The following is an 18,835-nucleotide window of genomic DNA, read 5'->3' on the forward strand; positions in this document are numbered from 1 at the left end:
TCCATTTGACCAATTGAGGTTTTGAGAGAATTTATTTTTGCATTTGCTCATTTGAGGATCTGAGAGAATTATTCTCATTCTGCATTTTGTAATTGTCCAATTGATGATCTGAGAGATTTATTCTCCTTTTGAGTTTGTCCAATTGTACTTTCTAAGGTTTTGTTTTCTTGTTGCAAGGTATTAATTGTCTCTCCCAAATTTTTAAGCTCCTTCCTTATTTCTTCAAGGAAGTCTTTCTGTGCTGGAGACCAGATTGTATTCTCCTCAGAGGTTTCAGGTCTCTCTGAGTTGGGGGTCTTTCCCTTCCAGGAATTTTTCTATGGATCCACCTTTCCGCTGACCCTTCTTCATTATGCTAAGACCTTGAGTTGGGGGGGGGGGGCTGGTTCACCTGGGCCTGGGATCACTAAAGGCTTTACTGAGTGCAGTTTCTCTGGCTGGCCAGTAGGAGGTGCTGGTTTCCCTCTCTGGAGTGTCTGTGACCTTGGGAGGCCTTCTCCCTTTGCCCGAAGGGAGGAGTTGGAACTATTGAATTCTTTAGCCTTCATTCAATGGTGGGCTTTACCCTGGCCTGAGGTCATTCCTCAGCTGGGCTGGTTCTTCTGCTCACACTCCTGGGACTGAGGCAGAAGTAGTTTGCATTTGTTTGGGAAGAGGCCTCTGTGCAATGGAGGCGTGCCCTCAGAGTTTCTCAGACGGAGGAGCCTAGGGATGGTGTCTGCAGCTATCCTGCACCAGAACTCTTCCCCCAGCCTGGTCCCCGAGCTCCAGGGGGACAGCACCAACACCAACGCCTCTGCTTCCCCGCGGACCCAAGCCCCTTTCGTCCAGCCCCACCACTGATCCAGCAGGTCCAGCTCTCTGGCCCTCAGACTCCTGGTTCCAATTCAGCTGTTAATCTGGCTGATCCGGGGCTGATCCTCCCTCTGAGCCCAGACTCAACCGCCTGAATTCGGCCAAAGCTGTTGCGGGAGACAAATCCTGAGGTAGATGTTCTTTCTCCTGGCTTTTCTTTCTGGGTTTTGTGGGTCCGATTTCTTTTAAGAGGTTTGTTTCATGTGATAGATGGGGAAGAGATCAGGAGACTTTAGAACTCTGCCTGTCTTCTCTCCGCCATCTTGGCCGGAAGTCCCTAAAGATATCTTTAAGATACCTTTTATCCTCACCAATCATAATACAGACTTGAACTCAATCACCACTGAAGGGCATGAAGAAGGAGAAATAAAATAAAAACACAAAGATTTGCAAACTTGGGAAAGGAAAAGAGAAATGGGGGGGGGGGATCATGGACAACAATACTACCAAAGAGACAAAGCAATACCAATAATGAACAACCCTCATACCTACTTGGCTATATCCCATATCCTTAAAGACATGAATAATACATTCATCTATCAAAGTGGTCTGAAGGACAATATTCCTTTATGTATATGTTAATATGTGAATATAAGGGAATGGGGAAAATTTTTAAAAAATGAAATCATTTAAAGGTCATAATTCTATAATCAAATAATGGACTGAAAAATACAAATAAAATAAGATCTACCTGAGCTTGCTACTTTTAGACTTTTATAAATTATTTGATTAAGTAGAACAGAATATCTTGTCAAGGATTCCCTTAAAACAAGTTCTCTCCCCTATAGATAGCAAAATCTTTCATGAAGTTTTGAAAGATATATTGACAAAAAGTTCTATTCAATTATCCTGAATATTAATACCAAGCAACTAATGCAAAAAAAAAGATAGATTTGCCAAAGAATTTGAAGTCTCATATAAAACCTAAATGGAAGAGATTTTCAATAAATGACAAGATAGACACTATGCAACAAGCTTCAGAATACTACAAAATCTACAAATGAGATACTTCAAGAGACTAACCTAACTATACAAATGAGAGAAAGCAAATAGATGACAATTATTATTTCTTTTACATTTTGATAGACTATCTAGAGCTAGTACATTTATCTTGGATAGATGTTGCAAAGAGGTAATAAAATCATCCCAGAAGCGTACAGGAGAAGGGCTTTCTGAGAAAATGTATTAATTGGATTTCTCCCTGAAAAAAATATGGGGCAGGAAGGTGGCGGGGGGGGGGGGGGGAGTTTGGATAGACAACAGCTATCAGAATTTTTATTAGGTGGCAGTTATGAATAGCATGAATCTCAGGGGGATAGAGGAAGGGAAAGAGCATGGAAATGGCAATGGGGAGGAGGAAGTATTCCAACTTTCCTATCTCAACTAATAAGTTGAGGAGAATGAGTGAAGGAACAATCAAGCAATCAAGACTTAAAGGGTAGTCAAGAGGGTATGTCATCAGAGTTTCAGTAAGAATTTAATTAGGAGGGCCCTGGAGTCAGGAGGACGTGAGTTCAAATCCAGTCCCAGACACATGATAATTACCTAGCTGTGTGTCCTTGGACAAGTCACTTAACCCCATGCCTTGTAAAAATTTTAAAGAAATAGAATTTAATGAGGATGGTGACAGAAAAGAGAAATGAGAGGTAAAGGAAAAGATTTAAGATGAAGGCAAGTTATTGCATATGGAAAAGGCATTTAAGGGGACCTAGTAGGTAGGTGCAGGAATGAGAAATCAGGTGGTAGAGAGGTAATGGAATTTGGATAATGATGTGTTCAGAATCACTGGCAAGTGAAGTATATGACTAAGTATGAGAATATTCATCATTAAGTGGAGGGTACCACTCTTATACCTTCAAAGAACAGGAACAACTGTGAAACAGTACATGGACTACATATATGATACTAAGAGACCTATAAAAGGAGGCTCTTTTCATCCCTAACACTGGGTAAACTCTAAATGAATAGTTTATAAATGGGCATAAAGTTAAATAGATATGAAAGTACTGATGAGTTACTGAGTACCTACAGCATTGGGTCACAGATCCATTTAAGTTATCAACAGAATTGAAGCAGCTAGATGGCACAGTGGAGAGAGCACCAGCCCTGGAGTCAGGAGGACCCAAGTTCAAATCCAGACACAAGACACTTAATAATTACCTGGCTGTGTGACCTTGACAAGTCCCTTAACTCCACTGCCTTGCAAAAACCATTTTGAAAAAAATTATCAACAGAATTTTAATTATCAGTGACAACTCTATCAAACCCTATGCCCTACAAGCTTTTCTAACTCAAGATATCTATTTTTGTTCACATCCATGTGGCAAGGTAAGGATGAAGGCAAGTTAAAAGAAGTAGTTACCTAGGTCTTTGGCAAGGATAATCTTGGAAATAATAAGCTTCTCACTTTTCCAAATAGGGCTGTTCTTGGTGCCACTGAATTTTTAATTGTGGCTCTATTCATAACATTCCTTCCAAAAAAAATTTTTTAATTGTCTTCTTACAATAAAAATTGATTATTTAGAGCTTAATATCTGCTTCACAATGAATTTTCAGAGTATTTCCAAAGAGAATGATAAGCAATATAGTAGCAATCCTTATTGGCTTTCAAGGTTTACTTTAATTTGGCAACCGCCATAAATCTTAGCTGTCAACTCAATTTTCTAAATCAGCAGTCATTTTTGGCAAGATTCTAACCTGCTGGATATGACCAGGAGAGACATAAATGAGACTTCACTTTTTGAAATCTGAAATTAGATATTCGTGAAAGCAGGTTAAGTTATTGCCCACCAAATGAAACTAAGGAAGGTATGTCAGTAGCAAAATAATCTAGAGAGAAGGTACTGGATTTTTTTTAAATGTCAGTGATTGTGTTAGCAAAGTATACTTTACCTTCTTTAAAATCAAAAACTGGAAGGGGTAGAGTCAAGATGGTAGTGTGGAGGCAAAAATTCCAGAAACTTTCCCCCAGACCACTCCAAATACCTTTAAATAATGACTCTAGCCAAATTCTAGAGTAGCAAAATGTACAAAAAGATTGAGTGAAACAATTTTCTAGCCCCAGACAACATGGAAGATCCACAGGAAAGGTCTGTTATACAGGGGGCTTAGAAAGGATCACAGAACAGCCTGGACTGCTCAAGAACAAACAGGCCTGAGCCATCTAGGAACAGCCAAGGAACTAGGAACAGTTCCAACCCAGGGAACACCAAGCATGACCTGGAAGATCAGTGGGGAAACCTCTGTAGGAGTGAGTGCACAGCCCAGGCCAACATGGTCCTCAGCACAGCCACAGCCCACAGCACAGCCACAGTCCCAGGAAATGGAAACAGGCCTGCAGAGCCACCCTGCTCTCAGAGCACAACCCTTAGAAGGTAATAGAGTGTGTGTGTGGGGAGGGGAAGACTGTTGTGGACTCCATGTTAACTGTGGGGGCAGGACTCTGGTGTTCTGTCCAGACCCTAGTCACAGTCTGGGGCCCCCATTGCCATAGCAGAAAAGCAAAGCTCCTCACAGTCCCAAGGAAGAGGGGTGTGCTTGGTCAGCCAAAGACCAAAGCATAAACAGGAACGCAGTCAAAGCCTCTCATAAGCCCTTGGAGGAACTCAGGAACCCCCTGTGAAGGTACCCCAATAGCATTCAAAAGCTTGAGAAGCCTCTAAACCAGGGGAAATAAGTAAACAGAAAAAAAAGGAACTTAACCATAGACTTTGGTCCTATGGAGGATAAAAACACACACTCAGAAGATGATAAAGTACAAACATCTGTATCCAAACCAAAGAAAAATTGGAATAGAGTTCAGGCTGTGGAAGAGCCCAGAAAAGATTTTGAAAATCAAATAAGGGAGACTGAGAAAAAACTTGGAAAGAGAAATGAGAGCAATGCAGGAAAAACATGAAAACCAAGTCGGCAGCTTAGTCAAGGAGATACCAAAAAAGTCCAAGAAAACAATATGTTAAAAACCAGTTTAAGTCAAATGGAAAAAAACAGTCCAAAAAGTTAATGAGGAGAATCCAGCTTTAAAAAGCAGAATTGGCCAGATGGAAAAGGAGATAAGAAGGCTCTCTGAAGAAAACAATGCCTTCAAATGTAGAATGGAGCTAAAGGAAGCTGATGACTTTGCAGGAAATAAACAATAAAACAAAACCAAAAGAAGGAAAAACTAGAAGAAAACATGAAATATCTCACTAGAGAAAAAACAACCGACCTGTAGAACAGATTCAGGAGAGACAATTTTTAAATTATCTAAAAATCAGAACAGTCAGGAAAAGAGCCTTGACTTCATTTTCAAAGAATTTCTACAGGAAAATTGCCCTGAGATCCTAGAAAGAGAGGGTAAAGGGGGAGGCTAGGTGGTGCAGTGGATAAAGCACTGGCCCTGGAATCAGGAGTACCTAGGTTCAAATCCGGTCTCAGACACTTAATAATTACCTAGCTGTGTGGCCTTGGGCAAGCCACTTAACCCCATTTGCCTTGCAAAAACCTTAAAAAAAGAGGGGGGGGTAAAATAGAAATTGAGGGAATCCATCAATCTCTTACTGAAAGAGATCCCCCAGAGCTGTGAACTTATCCAAACCTTTCTGAAGAGCTATTTGGAACTACGCCCAAAGGGCAACAAAAATGAGCATACCATTTGATCCAGCAATACCATTACAGGGTCTATACCCTGAAGAGATGATGGAAAAAGGGTAAAAACATCACTTGTACAAAAATATTCATAGCAGCCCTGTTTGTGGTGGCAAAGAACTAGAAATCAAGTAAATGCCCTTCAATTGTGTAATGGCTTAGCAAACTGTGGTATATGTATGTCATGGAACACTTACTGTTCTATTAGAAACCAGGAGGTATGGAAATTCAAGGAAGCCTCAAGGGATTTGCAGGAACTGATGCTGAGTGAGATTGAGTAGAACCAGCAAAACACTGTACACCCTATCAGCAACATGGGGGTGATGTTCAACCTTGATGGACTTGTTCCTTTCATCAGTGTAACAATCAGGGATAATTTGGGGCTATCTGCAATGAAGAAAACCATCTGTATCCAGATAAAGAGTCATGGAGTTTGAACAAAGTTCAAGGACTATTCCCTTTAATTTAAGGGAAAAAAGCAGATATCTTATTGTCTGATCTTGTTATCTCTTATACTTTTTGTTTCTTCCTTAAGGATATGATTTCTCTTTCATCACACTCAATTTGGATCAATGTTTACTATGGAAACAAAGTAAAGACTGACAGATTGATTTCCATGGGTGGGGGGAGTAAGATTGGGAGAAAAAATTGTAAAACTCAAATAAAATCTTTAATAAAAGAAAAAAGAAGAAAGAGATCCCCCAAAAAATCACCCCCAGAAATACTCTAGCCAAATTCCAGAACTCCCAAATCAAAAAGAAAGTATTACAAGAAGCCAGAAAGAAATAATTCAAATATCATGGAGCTACAGTCAGGATTACATAAGATTTAGCAGCAGCTAAAGACTTAGAATATGATATTCTAGAAGGCAAAATAACTGGAATGCAAACGAGGGTCAATTACCCAGCAACACTGAATATCCTCTTTGAGGGGGAAAAGATGAACATTCAATGAAACAGGGGACTTTCAAACGTTTCTGATGAACCATTGGAGCTGAAAAGAAAATTTAATCTTCTAGTACAGGACTCAAGTGAAGCATAGAGAAGGTGGATGGCAAAGGCAAATTAACAATGATTTAATGATGCTGAACTACTTGTATTCCTATATGGGAAACTGGTACTGATAATTCATATGAACCTTCTCATTTATTAGGGCAGTTGGAAAGAGCATAAATAGACAAAGCATAGGAGGGAATTTAATTTGAAGGTACAATATATTAAAAAGATGGAGTCAATGAACAAGAAAGCAAAGCACTAGGAGAAAGGGAAAGGAGAGTTGGAAGGGGTAAGTTATTTCACATAAAAGAGGCAAGGAAAACCTTTTCCCTCTGAGAGGGACAGGTTGAAAGGAGAGAGAGAATTGAATAAATGGGGTGGGGAGGGAAAAGGATGGAGGGAAATACACCTAGCAATAGCAACTGTAGGAAAAAAATATTGAAGCAATTTCTCTGATGGACTTCTGATAAAAAATATTATCCACCCCAAAAAAAGAGCTGATGATGTCCAAATACAGACTAAAACATGCTTTTTTTCTCACTTTATTTTTCTTCAGTTTTCTCTTTCTTTGGGGGTGGGGAGAATTATGTTTACTTTTCCAACACGACTATTGTATTAATGTATTTCATGGCTAACTCATTTTTTAAATTTTATTTATTTTGAATTTTACAATGTTTCTCCTAATCTCACTTTCCTACTCCCCCATCCCCTACAGAGGGCAGTCTGTTAGTCTTTTTTTTCTTTTTTATTCTTTTTAGTTTTTTTTGCAAGGCAATGGGGTTAAGTGGCTTGCCCAAGGCCACACAGCTAGATAATTATTAAGTGTCTGAGGCCAGATTTAAACTCAGGCACTCCTGACTCCAGGGCCAGTGCTCTATCCACTGCACCACCTAGCTGCCCCAGTCTGTTAGTCTTTACATTGTTTCTATGGTATACATTGATCTCAGTTGAATGTGACGAGAGAGAAATCATATCCTTAAGGGGAAAAAAATAAAGTATAAGAGATAGCAAAATTACATAATAAAACAATGAGTTTTTTTAATTAAAGATAATAGTTTTTGGTCTTTGTTCAAACTCCACAATTCTTTCTCCGTATACAGATGGTATTCTCCAATGCAGATACCCCAAAATTGTGCCTGATTGCTACACTGATGGAATGAGCAAGTCCATTTAGGTTGATCATCACCTGCTGTTGGGGTATACAGTGTTTTTGTGGTTCTGCTCATCTCACTCAATATCAGTTCATGCAAACCCTTCCAGGCTTCCCTGAATTCCCATCCCTCCTGGTTTCTAATACAACAGTGTTCCATCACATTCACTCAATTTCCAATTCTTTGCCACCAAAAATAGGACTATGAATATTTTTGCACAAGTGATGTTTTTACCCTTTTTCATGATCTCTTCTTATTTTGTCCATACTGACCACAGTGTTTTCTCAAGTCATGACTACTAACTCTACTTTGTTAGTTTTTCCAGGGCAAAGGGGTTAAGTGACTTGCCCAAGGTCATGCAGCTAGGTGGTTATTAAGAGTCTGAGGCCAGATTTGAACTCAGGTCCTCCTTACACCAGAGCTGGTACGCTATCCACTGTCCCACCTAGCTGTCCCTTAAAATTCAGCTAAAATATAATAGATTTGTGTTCAACCCTTTACTTTAATATTGTCAATCAATGTGTGCTTCTCATAAACAACATGGAATTCTGTTTTCTAATCTATTCTGTTATCATTCTCTTGTATTTTAATGGAAGAGCTGAAAGCATTCATATCAGGGTTATAATTCTTTAAAATGTACTTCTCTATCCTATTCTTGAACTTTTTCTTCTCTTTAGATCCATGTTCCTCTTTATAATTAAGAAGACAGTAATAGAGAAGAAATTTACCTAAGACCTTTGAGATATAAATAAAATAGCATATTTTCTCTGTTCTCTTCTTCCCTTTATCCTATCAATTAAAGTTTTTTATTTTCTTCCTTCTCAACCATCCCTTCATGTTTCTAATATTCAAATTTATTTTGCTAATGACTCTTCTTTTATTTACCCTGTGATTCTTCTCTATGCCTCCCATGTTGCTATCCCCTCCAATTCCCCTTGAGTTTAATGTTATTTCTAAACCACAAACTTTATGTGTGAGGGGATGTGTGACTATGATTGTGTTTAATTTTTTTTAACTGGTTCAGATGAAAATAAGGTTCATTGGATGCCCATGCTTCCTACTCCTCCCTCTGCTATTATATGCTTTTATCTTATGTGCCTCTATTGCATGGCAATGATTCCTCTCCTCTTCCTCCTTTCTTCTCCAACATAAGCTCCTATACCACCCATTTTTGTCCTCTCTTAAGATGATCAAAACATAACAAAACCAATCAAGTTCTCTTACATTTTGTCTTTATGACCCTAAAAAATTAGGATCCTGAAGACATTTGTTTCTTATTCCCTCTATTAATACGTAAACAATTTCATCTTCACATATTTCCTTCTGATTAAATAAATGTATGTATCTTTTTATTTTTCTCTTGGAATTTTCATTTTAATTCAAGAGTCATTTTTCTTCTACCTCAATAGAAGTGATGCCTACATTTGCCAATAGCTTATCTTTGGCTTTTAAACTTCTATCTTTTGCATTTTGTATGATCCAAGTTCTGTAACAGCTACCAAGTCTTGTGATCCTTCCTGTCTCCCCTTCACTTTCTTTTTGGTTGCTTTTCATATGTATCTTTCACCTTGAAGCTCTGAATTTTGGCTATGATTTTTATTGGAGTTTTCATTTGAGAGTTTCTTTTCACTCTACAATTCCACTCTGAAGTTCTAGTAGTGCAGGAAGTTTTCATTTGTAATTTCTTAGAAATACAGTATCCAGACATGTTCTGGTCATAATTTTCAGATACCAGTTCCAAACAGCTGTATTCCTTGGATTCAACTGTATCATTACTATGTTCCAAAGAAAAGGTCTTCACTAAAAAATTCATCATCTTGAAAATTGCATCAGCTTTGATCATCATGCCTCCTCATGATGACCCTCTAATTGGAGATCTGGAGGACAAATAGGGTTCAGAGTCCAACTAGTCCCACCATGTGTACATTCTCCATAGCACCCTTGAGTCTGGTGCACACAGATTGTTTTTTATGTATTTATTATATTTTCTATTTTTCCTCAATTTATGATATTTTGTATTAATATTTAATGATGCTTATTAAATAGTTTTCAGGTAAGACTCATTCTATTTTTCAGAGCATTTATTTCCTGAGTGAGGTTATGTGTCATAGGCTCTAAGATATCACTTCTCCTTAATATTCTTTCTCCCCTGCATTTTGTATATCTTTTTTTATTTCTTCCTGGTACTTTTACAGTTCTTGTGACCAGGACACAGCATTTTTTCTTCCAAAACTTGTTCTGTGGTCACTACTCTCCTCAGGCTTTAGGCCAGAAATATTTCAAACTAAGTTATTATCTTAGGGTGTGTTCAATGAAGACTAGTACCTCTGGTCTAAGAGCCACTGAACACTTTCACGGCTGCTTTTCACCTCTGGTGTCCCTCTGACTCACTGAACTCAGTTCCAGGAAGCTGGAGTATGCCACACCCCAGAAACCATTTCAGCAGATGGGCTAAACCAGGTTGACGGTAACCAAGGAGACTGTCTCGACCCCAAGCACATCAAGAATTTCACTGGTGGAAGGGGTGGATAAAAATACTTCATTCCAAGGGACATAAAAGCAGTTGAAGCTGGTGCTGTGTAGCACTTAAGAGCTTGGTTAGATATCGAAGATGTCAAGGTCATCATCTGCTACATCTAGAGTTATCTTGACTGTCTTACCACTGAACTATGATGACTGGAAGATAGGATGAGACTGATTCATGCAACTTTGCCTCACTTAAATTCAATTTATGCACAAAAGAAAAGATATCATTCATACCACTTTACCATTCCTCAAAGTCCTGTGACAAAGCAGCAGGTGCAGATACATTGGAAGCTGTAGTCACAACCTACATATGGGTAGCCCAGGCCACAGCAACAGCAATGGTCACCTACTACAGAAGACTTGTTCATCTCATGACCTCATCACAAACACTGTCTTCTATTTACCTAAATGCAATAAAACTTCCTGGATACAGCCTTGTAGCAAACACTGGCATCTAATAGATATGTGATTGTATAGAGAAGAGATAGGCAGGATGGGAGAGTGACAAAGGCAATGTGTGGCATAGACTGATCTGATCCACTTCATGCTAAGTATTCATATTCAATCCAAGCAGTGACCCCAAGGAAAAGTAACTACAAGAAGAATTAATGTCAATAGACTAGAGTGCTTCTCTAAGAGGGAACACTTTGTTGCTAACTTGGAGACAAAGTTAAGTCAACAAACAGTGGGCAACAGAGGAACAAAAAAGAAGTGGTCAGCTTTCAGAGATTTGATGTACAATACTGCATTTTTCTCTTCTGGGTCAGAACACTCACAAACATGAAGCTTAGTTTAATGAAAATAATGGGGAAGAAGCTGCTAAATGAAAACTGAGAACTCCACAGATTTACCAGCAGGATAGCACATCCATTTCTAAGAAGGCAGCATTTAATTCCATTTAATCAAATAAAGTCAAAATTTGATTGCTTGGGGAAGTTCATTAGTACTAGTCATCAATTTCATGATTTTTGCCCAGATTCTAGGTGGAGGATGCTCTCGAAATTTTCTGGTCACCAAGGGAGTGAAACAAAGCTATGTCCTTGCTTCCATGCTTTTTAGAATATTTTCAGTGATGTTATCAAATGCCTTCACTGAAGATGAACTTGGCCTCAAGGTCAGCTACCGCACTGATGGCAAATTCTTCAACTTGAAAAGGCTACAAAGCCAAGACCAAAGTGAAGGGAATGTTGGTACATGATCTTCCATTTTCAGATGATTCAATGCAGCCTCTGAAGCTGAGATGCAATGAAGTATGAATTGATTCTCTGCTGCTTGTGCTTATTTAGTTCCATCAGCACCACACCATTCATATGTGAATCCACTGGTTACAACAAATGGAGAAGTGGGTAAATTCACATACCTTGGCAGTGTACTTTCCAGGAAGTACAAATTGATAATGAGGTTGACATACACATTGCCGGAACTAGTTCAATATTCAGGAGGCTCCAAAAGAGAGTATGAGAGAGAAGAGATATACAGGACATCCCCCTCCATTTAACTCTCCTTGAGATCCTTTTCCTCTGATGCTGGGATCAAGGACAAATTCCATGCCCCCTAAGAGTTTTGGAGACAAAGCTTTGGAGCTTTGCTATACAAGAATACTCCTGGAGTTCCTCATGCTTCCCTGCAAACTGGACTACTGTCACCAGGAGCTTTTGGGACACCCAGATTCATCTCCAAAGTCCTTGACACTCCACTAATTTTAGTACTGCTGGTGTTAAACAGACACCCCTCCACACCCACTCCAAACTATGCTTTCCACCTACCTCAGTTTATCTATCTCTGGATTTTCACAAGAATGAGGGGGTCTTCTATGGACCCCAGGGTCAGGTGTAGGAGTCTACAGGGATTCATCTTATCTTTTTAGAAGGGTGCTTTCCTAAGAACCATGGAGGGTTGGCAGAAGATCTGGACTCCTCCATCCTAGCATGCCACTTATCTCTCCAACATAACATAATACTCTTCCTATACCTCACCTTAAAAAAAAATTCTTGATGACTTTTTTAAATATCAGACTCATTTTCTGAATTCTACCTCTTCTCCAAAGAACTATCCCTAGTCACAAAAGGGAACAGTTTTAGGCAAGACAAGCCAACAAGTTCAAATTTGGCAATATTAGCAATAGTCTACATCTGAGATTCTCTACCTCCATATCTACTGAGAAGGGATAAAATATATTTGCAGGGCTGCTAGGTGGCATAATAGATAGAACATTGGCCTTGGATTCTAGAGGATGGAAGTTCTAATGTGGCCTCAGGCACTTGCTACTTACTAGCTGTGTGACCTTGGGCAAGTCACTACCTGAGAATCCCACATCCAGGGTCACCTCCAGTCATCCTGATTCATATCTGGCCACTGGACCTGATGACTCCAGAGGAGAAAGTGAGACTGGTGACTTAGCCCAGTCACCCCTCACTCAAATCCAATTTATGTACTTGTCATGATCTTCTTTGAAAATGAAGGACAAACATTAAAGTATATTTATCAAATGTCCAATGTAAGCAAAATTTGTAATTATCTTTTAATGTGAGTTCAATTATCTTTTAGATCACTAAATCTTAATTTGAGAGTGATTAAAATTTCCAATCAGGACCATACTAAGCAGTAAAAGTAGTTCAAATTTCTTCAGCTAAATCATATAGAATCTTGGAAGATAATCTTACCTGGATTCTGGCTATAAAAAGGTCCTCCATTCACCTGGTTCTGAAGGCTTGTCTGTGAAGTTATGGAAGGAGGACGTCTGTAGGGCAAAGAGCCTCCTATTGTTGGGGGAGTATGCCGAGCAGCAGGTCTGTTCATGCTGTAGAACTGAACAGGATGACCTGATTTGGGGGTGAGCAATAAATCTGTCATTCAAAAGAAAATACTAAAACCTTAATTAAATTTTTAAAAAATTTAAATAACAAAACTACTTAAAGAAGATGGCAATTTTAAATTTTTAATAAGAGTAATGCAATGAGGAAATGAGCTAGAAAAGGAAATAGTAAACCACTCCAGTATCTCTACAAAGGAAACCCCAAATGGAGTAATAAAAAGTCAGATGTAACTAATCAACTAACAAACTTTCATTATCAAATTAGAAAAACTAATAAAAATACAGCAAATAAATCTATTCCGAAATAACTAAGTTATAAGTTAAATCATGTTTATCTGTTCTTCTCCTATACATAATTATAAATTAGCACCTAAATATCCAAAATTCCAAAGTAACAAACTGGAAATTTATGAAATCTCTGACTTAAAATCTAAGCAGAAAAAGAATGAAAAATTTTAGCTGATTTAACAATGTGGGGGAAAAAACACCATGATCTGTAAGGAAAGTAGAACAAGACATTTCAAAAAAAGATAAAAATGAAAAATCAAAATATTTATTATTTAAGGAAACTAATTAATCATTAGAGGGAGCAGCTAGGTGACACAATGGAGTCACAATAATTCCCTAGCTGTGTGACCTTAGCCAAGTCACTTAACACCATTGTCTTAAATAAATTTTAAAAAATAAAAATAAAACAAATTAAAAGACCTAAGAAATTCCTATAAAGGGTAACTGGAAATTGGATATTTACAGAGTAGAATAAAAAGAAACTAAATCTAGAGTCTTAAGATCTGGTTTCAAAATCCTGCCTCTACCTTTTATGGTTTGTGTTTAGCCCCTCTAGGCCTAAATTCCCTAAAATAAAAGATTGAATTACCTTGACTCTCAAGTCACTTCATATTCAAGAATCTCATAAGAGAAGACTAAAAGTTACATAAACCTTTTATCAGACCTCTTAAATCTAATCCTCTCCTTTTAAAGATATGCATATTATGATCCAAAGAGAAAGGTGACTGGTCCAGGGCCATACAAATAGTCATGGATAAGTCAGGATTTAAAGCCCAGGACCTGGGACTGCAGTGCCAAAGTCTTCTGTCACTGCATTGGGTAGTTTCCCATGGGTTTCTCTGAAGCCCATTCCACTTCTCAAAGTCTATGATCCACTGTTGATTCAAATTAAGAAACTCAAATGCACAGAACACACTCTGTCACATGATACACATACACACACACACACACACACACACACACACACACACACACACACACCACACACGCAAGTTGTATCATTCATCAAAATCAACAACAGTACTAAACCAAAGAGTTTGGAATTTTTTTTGTTCCACATTTTCTTTTACAACAGACTAATATGGAAAAAATTTTTGCATGATTACACTTGCATAACCTTTAATAAACTACCTTTGCAATGAAGAGGTGAGATGAGATAGGATGAGATGAGAGAATTTAGAACTCAAATCTTTTTATAACAAATGTTGAAAACTGGGAAAAAATTAAATATTAAATAAATAATATTTTAAAAAGTACTAAACCAACCATCATCACCATCAATAAGCTCTATTCTATCATAAATTTTTACTAGTTAAAATCAACTGAAGATTTTATTTCCTATTTCATGTGAGAAGAGGAAAGGGGGAAAGAAGGGAGATCTAAAACAGAGTAGAATATTACATAAACTTTTTTCAGACAATTCTATTCAGAATTTTCTCTAAGGAAAAATAAACATACTGCTCTTTATCATGTTTTTCCTCTTACAAATGAAAATAAGCTTTTTTTTACATGTTAACAAGTTTCAATCAACAACTTAACTGAAATCCCAAAATTTCATAGTTGAAAGGGACCTCAGAGGCCAGTTAATCCAAAGACCACCAGAACCAGAATCTTTTGTGAAGTATACCAGGCTGATTATCTAGCCCAGAAATTCTTAAAATATGGTCCTAGGGATCCCTTAGGATTATTAAAGCCTTTTTAGGGAGTAGGGACAGTCAAAGTTAATTTCAAAAATAATACTAAGATAATATTTGCCTACTAAAATACTCCTCCTTTTTCAAACTACATATCTGAGTGAGATTAGATTTGTCTTCATATGCTGAAACGAAAACAACATAATACAACAGATTTAATTCAGAACCAAACTTGAGAATCTAGCTATCTTCTATGAAAGAGATTTATAAAGACATGTAAAACAATGCCCCTCTTCTCACCAATTTTTATTTATTTTGAAAAATATCGTAATGTTTACTAAAATATATCATTTATTTTAACACATAGGTTTGTTCTTGCCATTTTAAATACATGAATATGTATTTTTAAAACTTGTTTTTAATATCTCATATTTTAAAAATATTTGTCCTTTATTTTCAAAGGAGACCACAACATCAGGGAGATGGTGCCATAACAAGCACATGAAGCCTCACTTCCTCTTCCAGAGCTATTTGGGTCCAGTGGCCAGAGAGCAATCAGGACCACTGGAGATAACCTTGGATGCAAGGCAATCAGGGTTAAGTGACTTAGATACAACTCATATTATATGATACAACTCATATCAAGAACCCCATATTTTGGAATTCTTAATTTTTTAGAGAGAGAAAAGCAGTTCTAAGGCCAAGAAGTTTAAGAACTGTTGATTCAGCAGTTCCAGTAAGCACTAATAATTAGAGAAACGCAAATTCAAATATTCTTGGATACCAACTCACACTCATCAGATTGACTAAAAATGACAAAAAAGAAAAATAACAAAATGACTGGAGGAAAAATGGAAAAATAGGGATACTAATGCATTGTTATTAGAACAATTCTAAAGAAGAATTTGGAACTATGCCCTAAGGGTTGTAAAACTGTGATCCAGAAATACTGATAATAGGTCTCTCTATCTCAAAGAAATCAAATAAAAAGGAAAAGAATATGCATATGTATGCGTTTATACATAATACCTTGTAGTTATTTTTGTGATGGCAAAAAAATTGGAAAATGTGAGAGGATGGCTATCAAATGAGGAATGGCTGGCTGAAAAGATAAAGGAGGTGACTTCAACAAAACCTGGAAAGATTTTTTTAATTATATGTTTATATTATATTATATTATACATATTATATTTTTAATTATGTAACTATTTTGTTTGTTTTCCAATTACATACAATAGTAGTTTCTACCTATCATTTTTTGATAAGGCCTTGAATTGTATACTTTCCCCCCATCCTACCTTCCCTCCCCCCCATAGAAGGCAATCTGATAATCTTTACATTGTTTCCATGCTATGCACTGATCAAAATTGAACATATTGAAAGAAAAAACATGTCCTTGAGGAGGAAATAAAATATTAGAGAAAGCAAAATTATGTAGTACACAAGAAAACTTTTTTTAAAAAATTGAAGGTAATAATTGTCTGTAGTCTTTATTTAAACTCCACAGTTCTTTCTCTGGATACAGATGACATTCTCCATCACAGATACCCTAAAACTGTTCCTGATTATTGCATTCTTGGAGTAAGCAAGTCCATTAAGGTAGATCATCACCCCCATGTTGCTGTTAGGGTATGCAATGTTCTTCTGAAAACCTGGAAAGACTTGCAAAGTAAAGTGAGCAGAATCAGAAGAACAATGTACTACTCAGTAACAGCAATATTGTAAGGATAAAAAAATTATGAAAGACTTAGTAACTCTAATCAATACAATGATCCACAAAAATTTCAAAGGATTCATGAAGAAAAACACCACTCATCACCAGAGAAAGAACTGAAGAACTCTGAGGACAGACTGAAGTACTACTTTTTTTTCTCTTTATTTTTCTTGGTGTTTTTTTTGGGGGGGGGTGCAAGATAGTTAATCTGGAAATATGTTTTGAATCACTCTTCATATATATATATATATATATATATATATATATATATATATATATATATATATGATGGGAATTAGGAAAAAGAGACTTTAGAAAATTTAGAAAATTCAGAAAAAAATTTAAACAACAAAAAAACAACCATGAAGAATTAATGGGAATTACTTATTTCCCAATAATATAAAAAAGTCCTCAACACATTTGTATAATTTATTAAGTGTTATTGTAAATAGACAGTCTTAAACTCTCAAAAATCAATTTATGGAATAGAATAAAAATTTTCATTGTTCAAGTCCAGATGAGACATTGTTATATCCACAAAGAAAATGCTAGTGTATATGTTTATTATTTAAAAGATACATTTAGTTTTCAAACTGCTCAATACCATAACTATAGGAATGATGGGTTTTTTTAGTCTGTAATATAAAAAAAAGAATAAAAAAGGTAAGCTCAAAGTAAAAAAATATCAAAACCAACTAAAAATATATATACAACATTTTTCTGAATTTCAGAATGATCTAAATTCACTTAAGTCAAATCCTCTGGTCCAATGACACAAACTTTACATTATAAGAAAATCTCAAGAATATTCAAAACTAAAAGGTTCAAGCTATACTTGCTTCAGTCTTTTTTAATGTTACTAGTTATTTATTAATGTATTAGTTTGGCGAGGTTGTTTAATAAAGTGCTACCCTCAATGGGAAAATTAATTTTTTCTTCTCAATCTCTAACCAATTTTGAAACCAACAGAGTATTATGCCTTCATAGCAACAGCAGCCTGAAAGCAGGGTTCATCTGCCCTTGAAAGAGCAGACACTCACCTGTAGGTGGAGTGGAAGAAACAACAGAGGGAGTTGGAGAGGTGAAGCCATCAGCAAGGGGCTGAGCTCCTGCAGCAGCACCATCTGGGGCAGTGGAAGAGGAGACAGCAGCAGGAGTCAGAGGGGCAGGGGCAGGGGCAGAAGTGGCAGGAAGGGGAGGAGTGCCAGCTGAGCCAGCAGGGGCTAGGTAGAAAAAGGAGGAAGAGGAAGCATTAATAACGCCATCACAGTAGCCAGGATTAGAAAAAAAGCCTTCTGAGTTGCTAAGTGTTAGGCATTCAGGTCTTACTGCTAATCAAATGAATGCAAGAGTGGGGGGAAAAAGCAGCTCATGTTAAAGCATTGTTACATGTGCAGCAAATAAGTTAATATGCTTAGGGTACTGTTACATACCCTACATAGTTTTTCCCCTATAGGAAAAAAAAGAACTTTCTTAATACCCTTTTTAACTTGAAAAACACAGAGAAAGAAAGGAAAAGAGAAAGGGGGAAATAAGAGTGGGGGAAGAGAGGGAGGAAGAGATTGATAGCTAGGGTTAGGATATGTTTTGCTGTTAGTTTTAGGAGTTGAAAACAATTTATTTTTCTGAACCCAGATTCAAAAATTCCATACAGCACAGTGTAGAACCAAAATACATACTATAAGTTAAAAAAACAAACAAATATGAAATTCTTCTTCCTAACTCTGTCAGAATTCATTTGATCTTGTTAATGCAAAAAACTCAATAAGTGGTCTAACCATGTCACCCCAATGTCAAATGGCTCCTTATTAAGTCCAAGACAAAATAGAAAATGCCTCTGCTTAGCATTCAAAGCCTTTTCACAGGCTAGCTCTTTCCTACCTTTCCAGTCTCCTTAGACCTTCCTCCCCAATATGTACTCTTTGATTTGGTGAAAGTGGCCTCTAGGCCACAAGACCCTCCTCTTGCTTCTGAGCATTCTCTCTGCCTCCTGATCTCCCTGGCTTCCTTTAAGTCCCATTTAAAAATCCTAGCTTCTATAGGAAGCTTTCCCCAGCCTCTCTTAATTCTAGTGTTTTACTTCTGTTAATTATTTCCTATTTCTCCTGCATATAAACCTGCTTATTTGTTTGGTTGTCTCTATCATTAAAACTGTGAATTTTTTGATGGCAGAGACTGTCTTTTAACTTTTTGAGGTTACCAGGTCTTAGCATTCTATCTGGGACAGTAAA

General features: G+C 37.1%; 1 protein-coding gene across 17 annotated transcripts in view; it reads right to left on the reverse strand.

The window, feature by feature from the left end:
- The window catches only part of ABI2 (abl interactor 2), a 125,046-nt gene that overhangs the window by 37,845 nt on the left and 68,366 nt on the right, over positions 1–18,835 (reverse strand). For 9 of the 17 annotated variants that reach the window (XM_074191593.1, XM_074191598.1, XM_074191597.1 and 6 more), the window contains one exon: positions 12,817–12,975. In XM_074191593.1, the coding sequence (XP_074047694.1) occupies positions 12,817–12,975 (159 nt within the window). Of the gene's footprint in view, positions 1–12,816; positions 12,976–17,644; positions 17,828–18,835 lie in introns of all 17 variants that reach the window. The other 8 variants (XM_074191594.1, XM_074191585.1, XM_074191582.1 and 5 more) reach the window with 1 other exon arrangement.

Source organism: Macrotis lagotis, chromosome 6, assembly GCF_037893015.1.
Source record: "Macrotis lagotis isolate mMagLag1 chromosome 6, bilby.v1.9.chrom.fasta, whole genome shotgun sequence".
Lineage (NCBI taxonomy): Eukaryota > Metazoa > Chordata > Mammalia > Peramelemorphia > Peramelidae > Macrotis > Macrotis lagotis.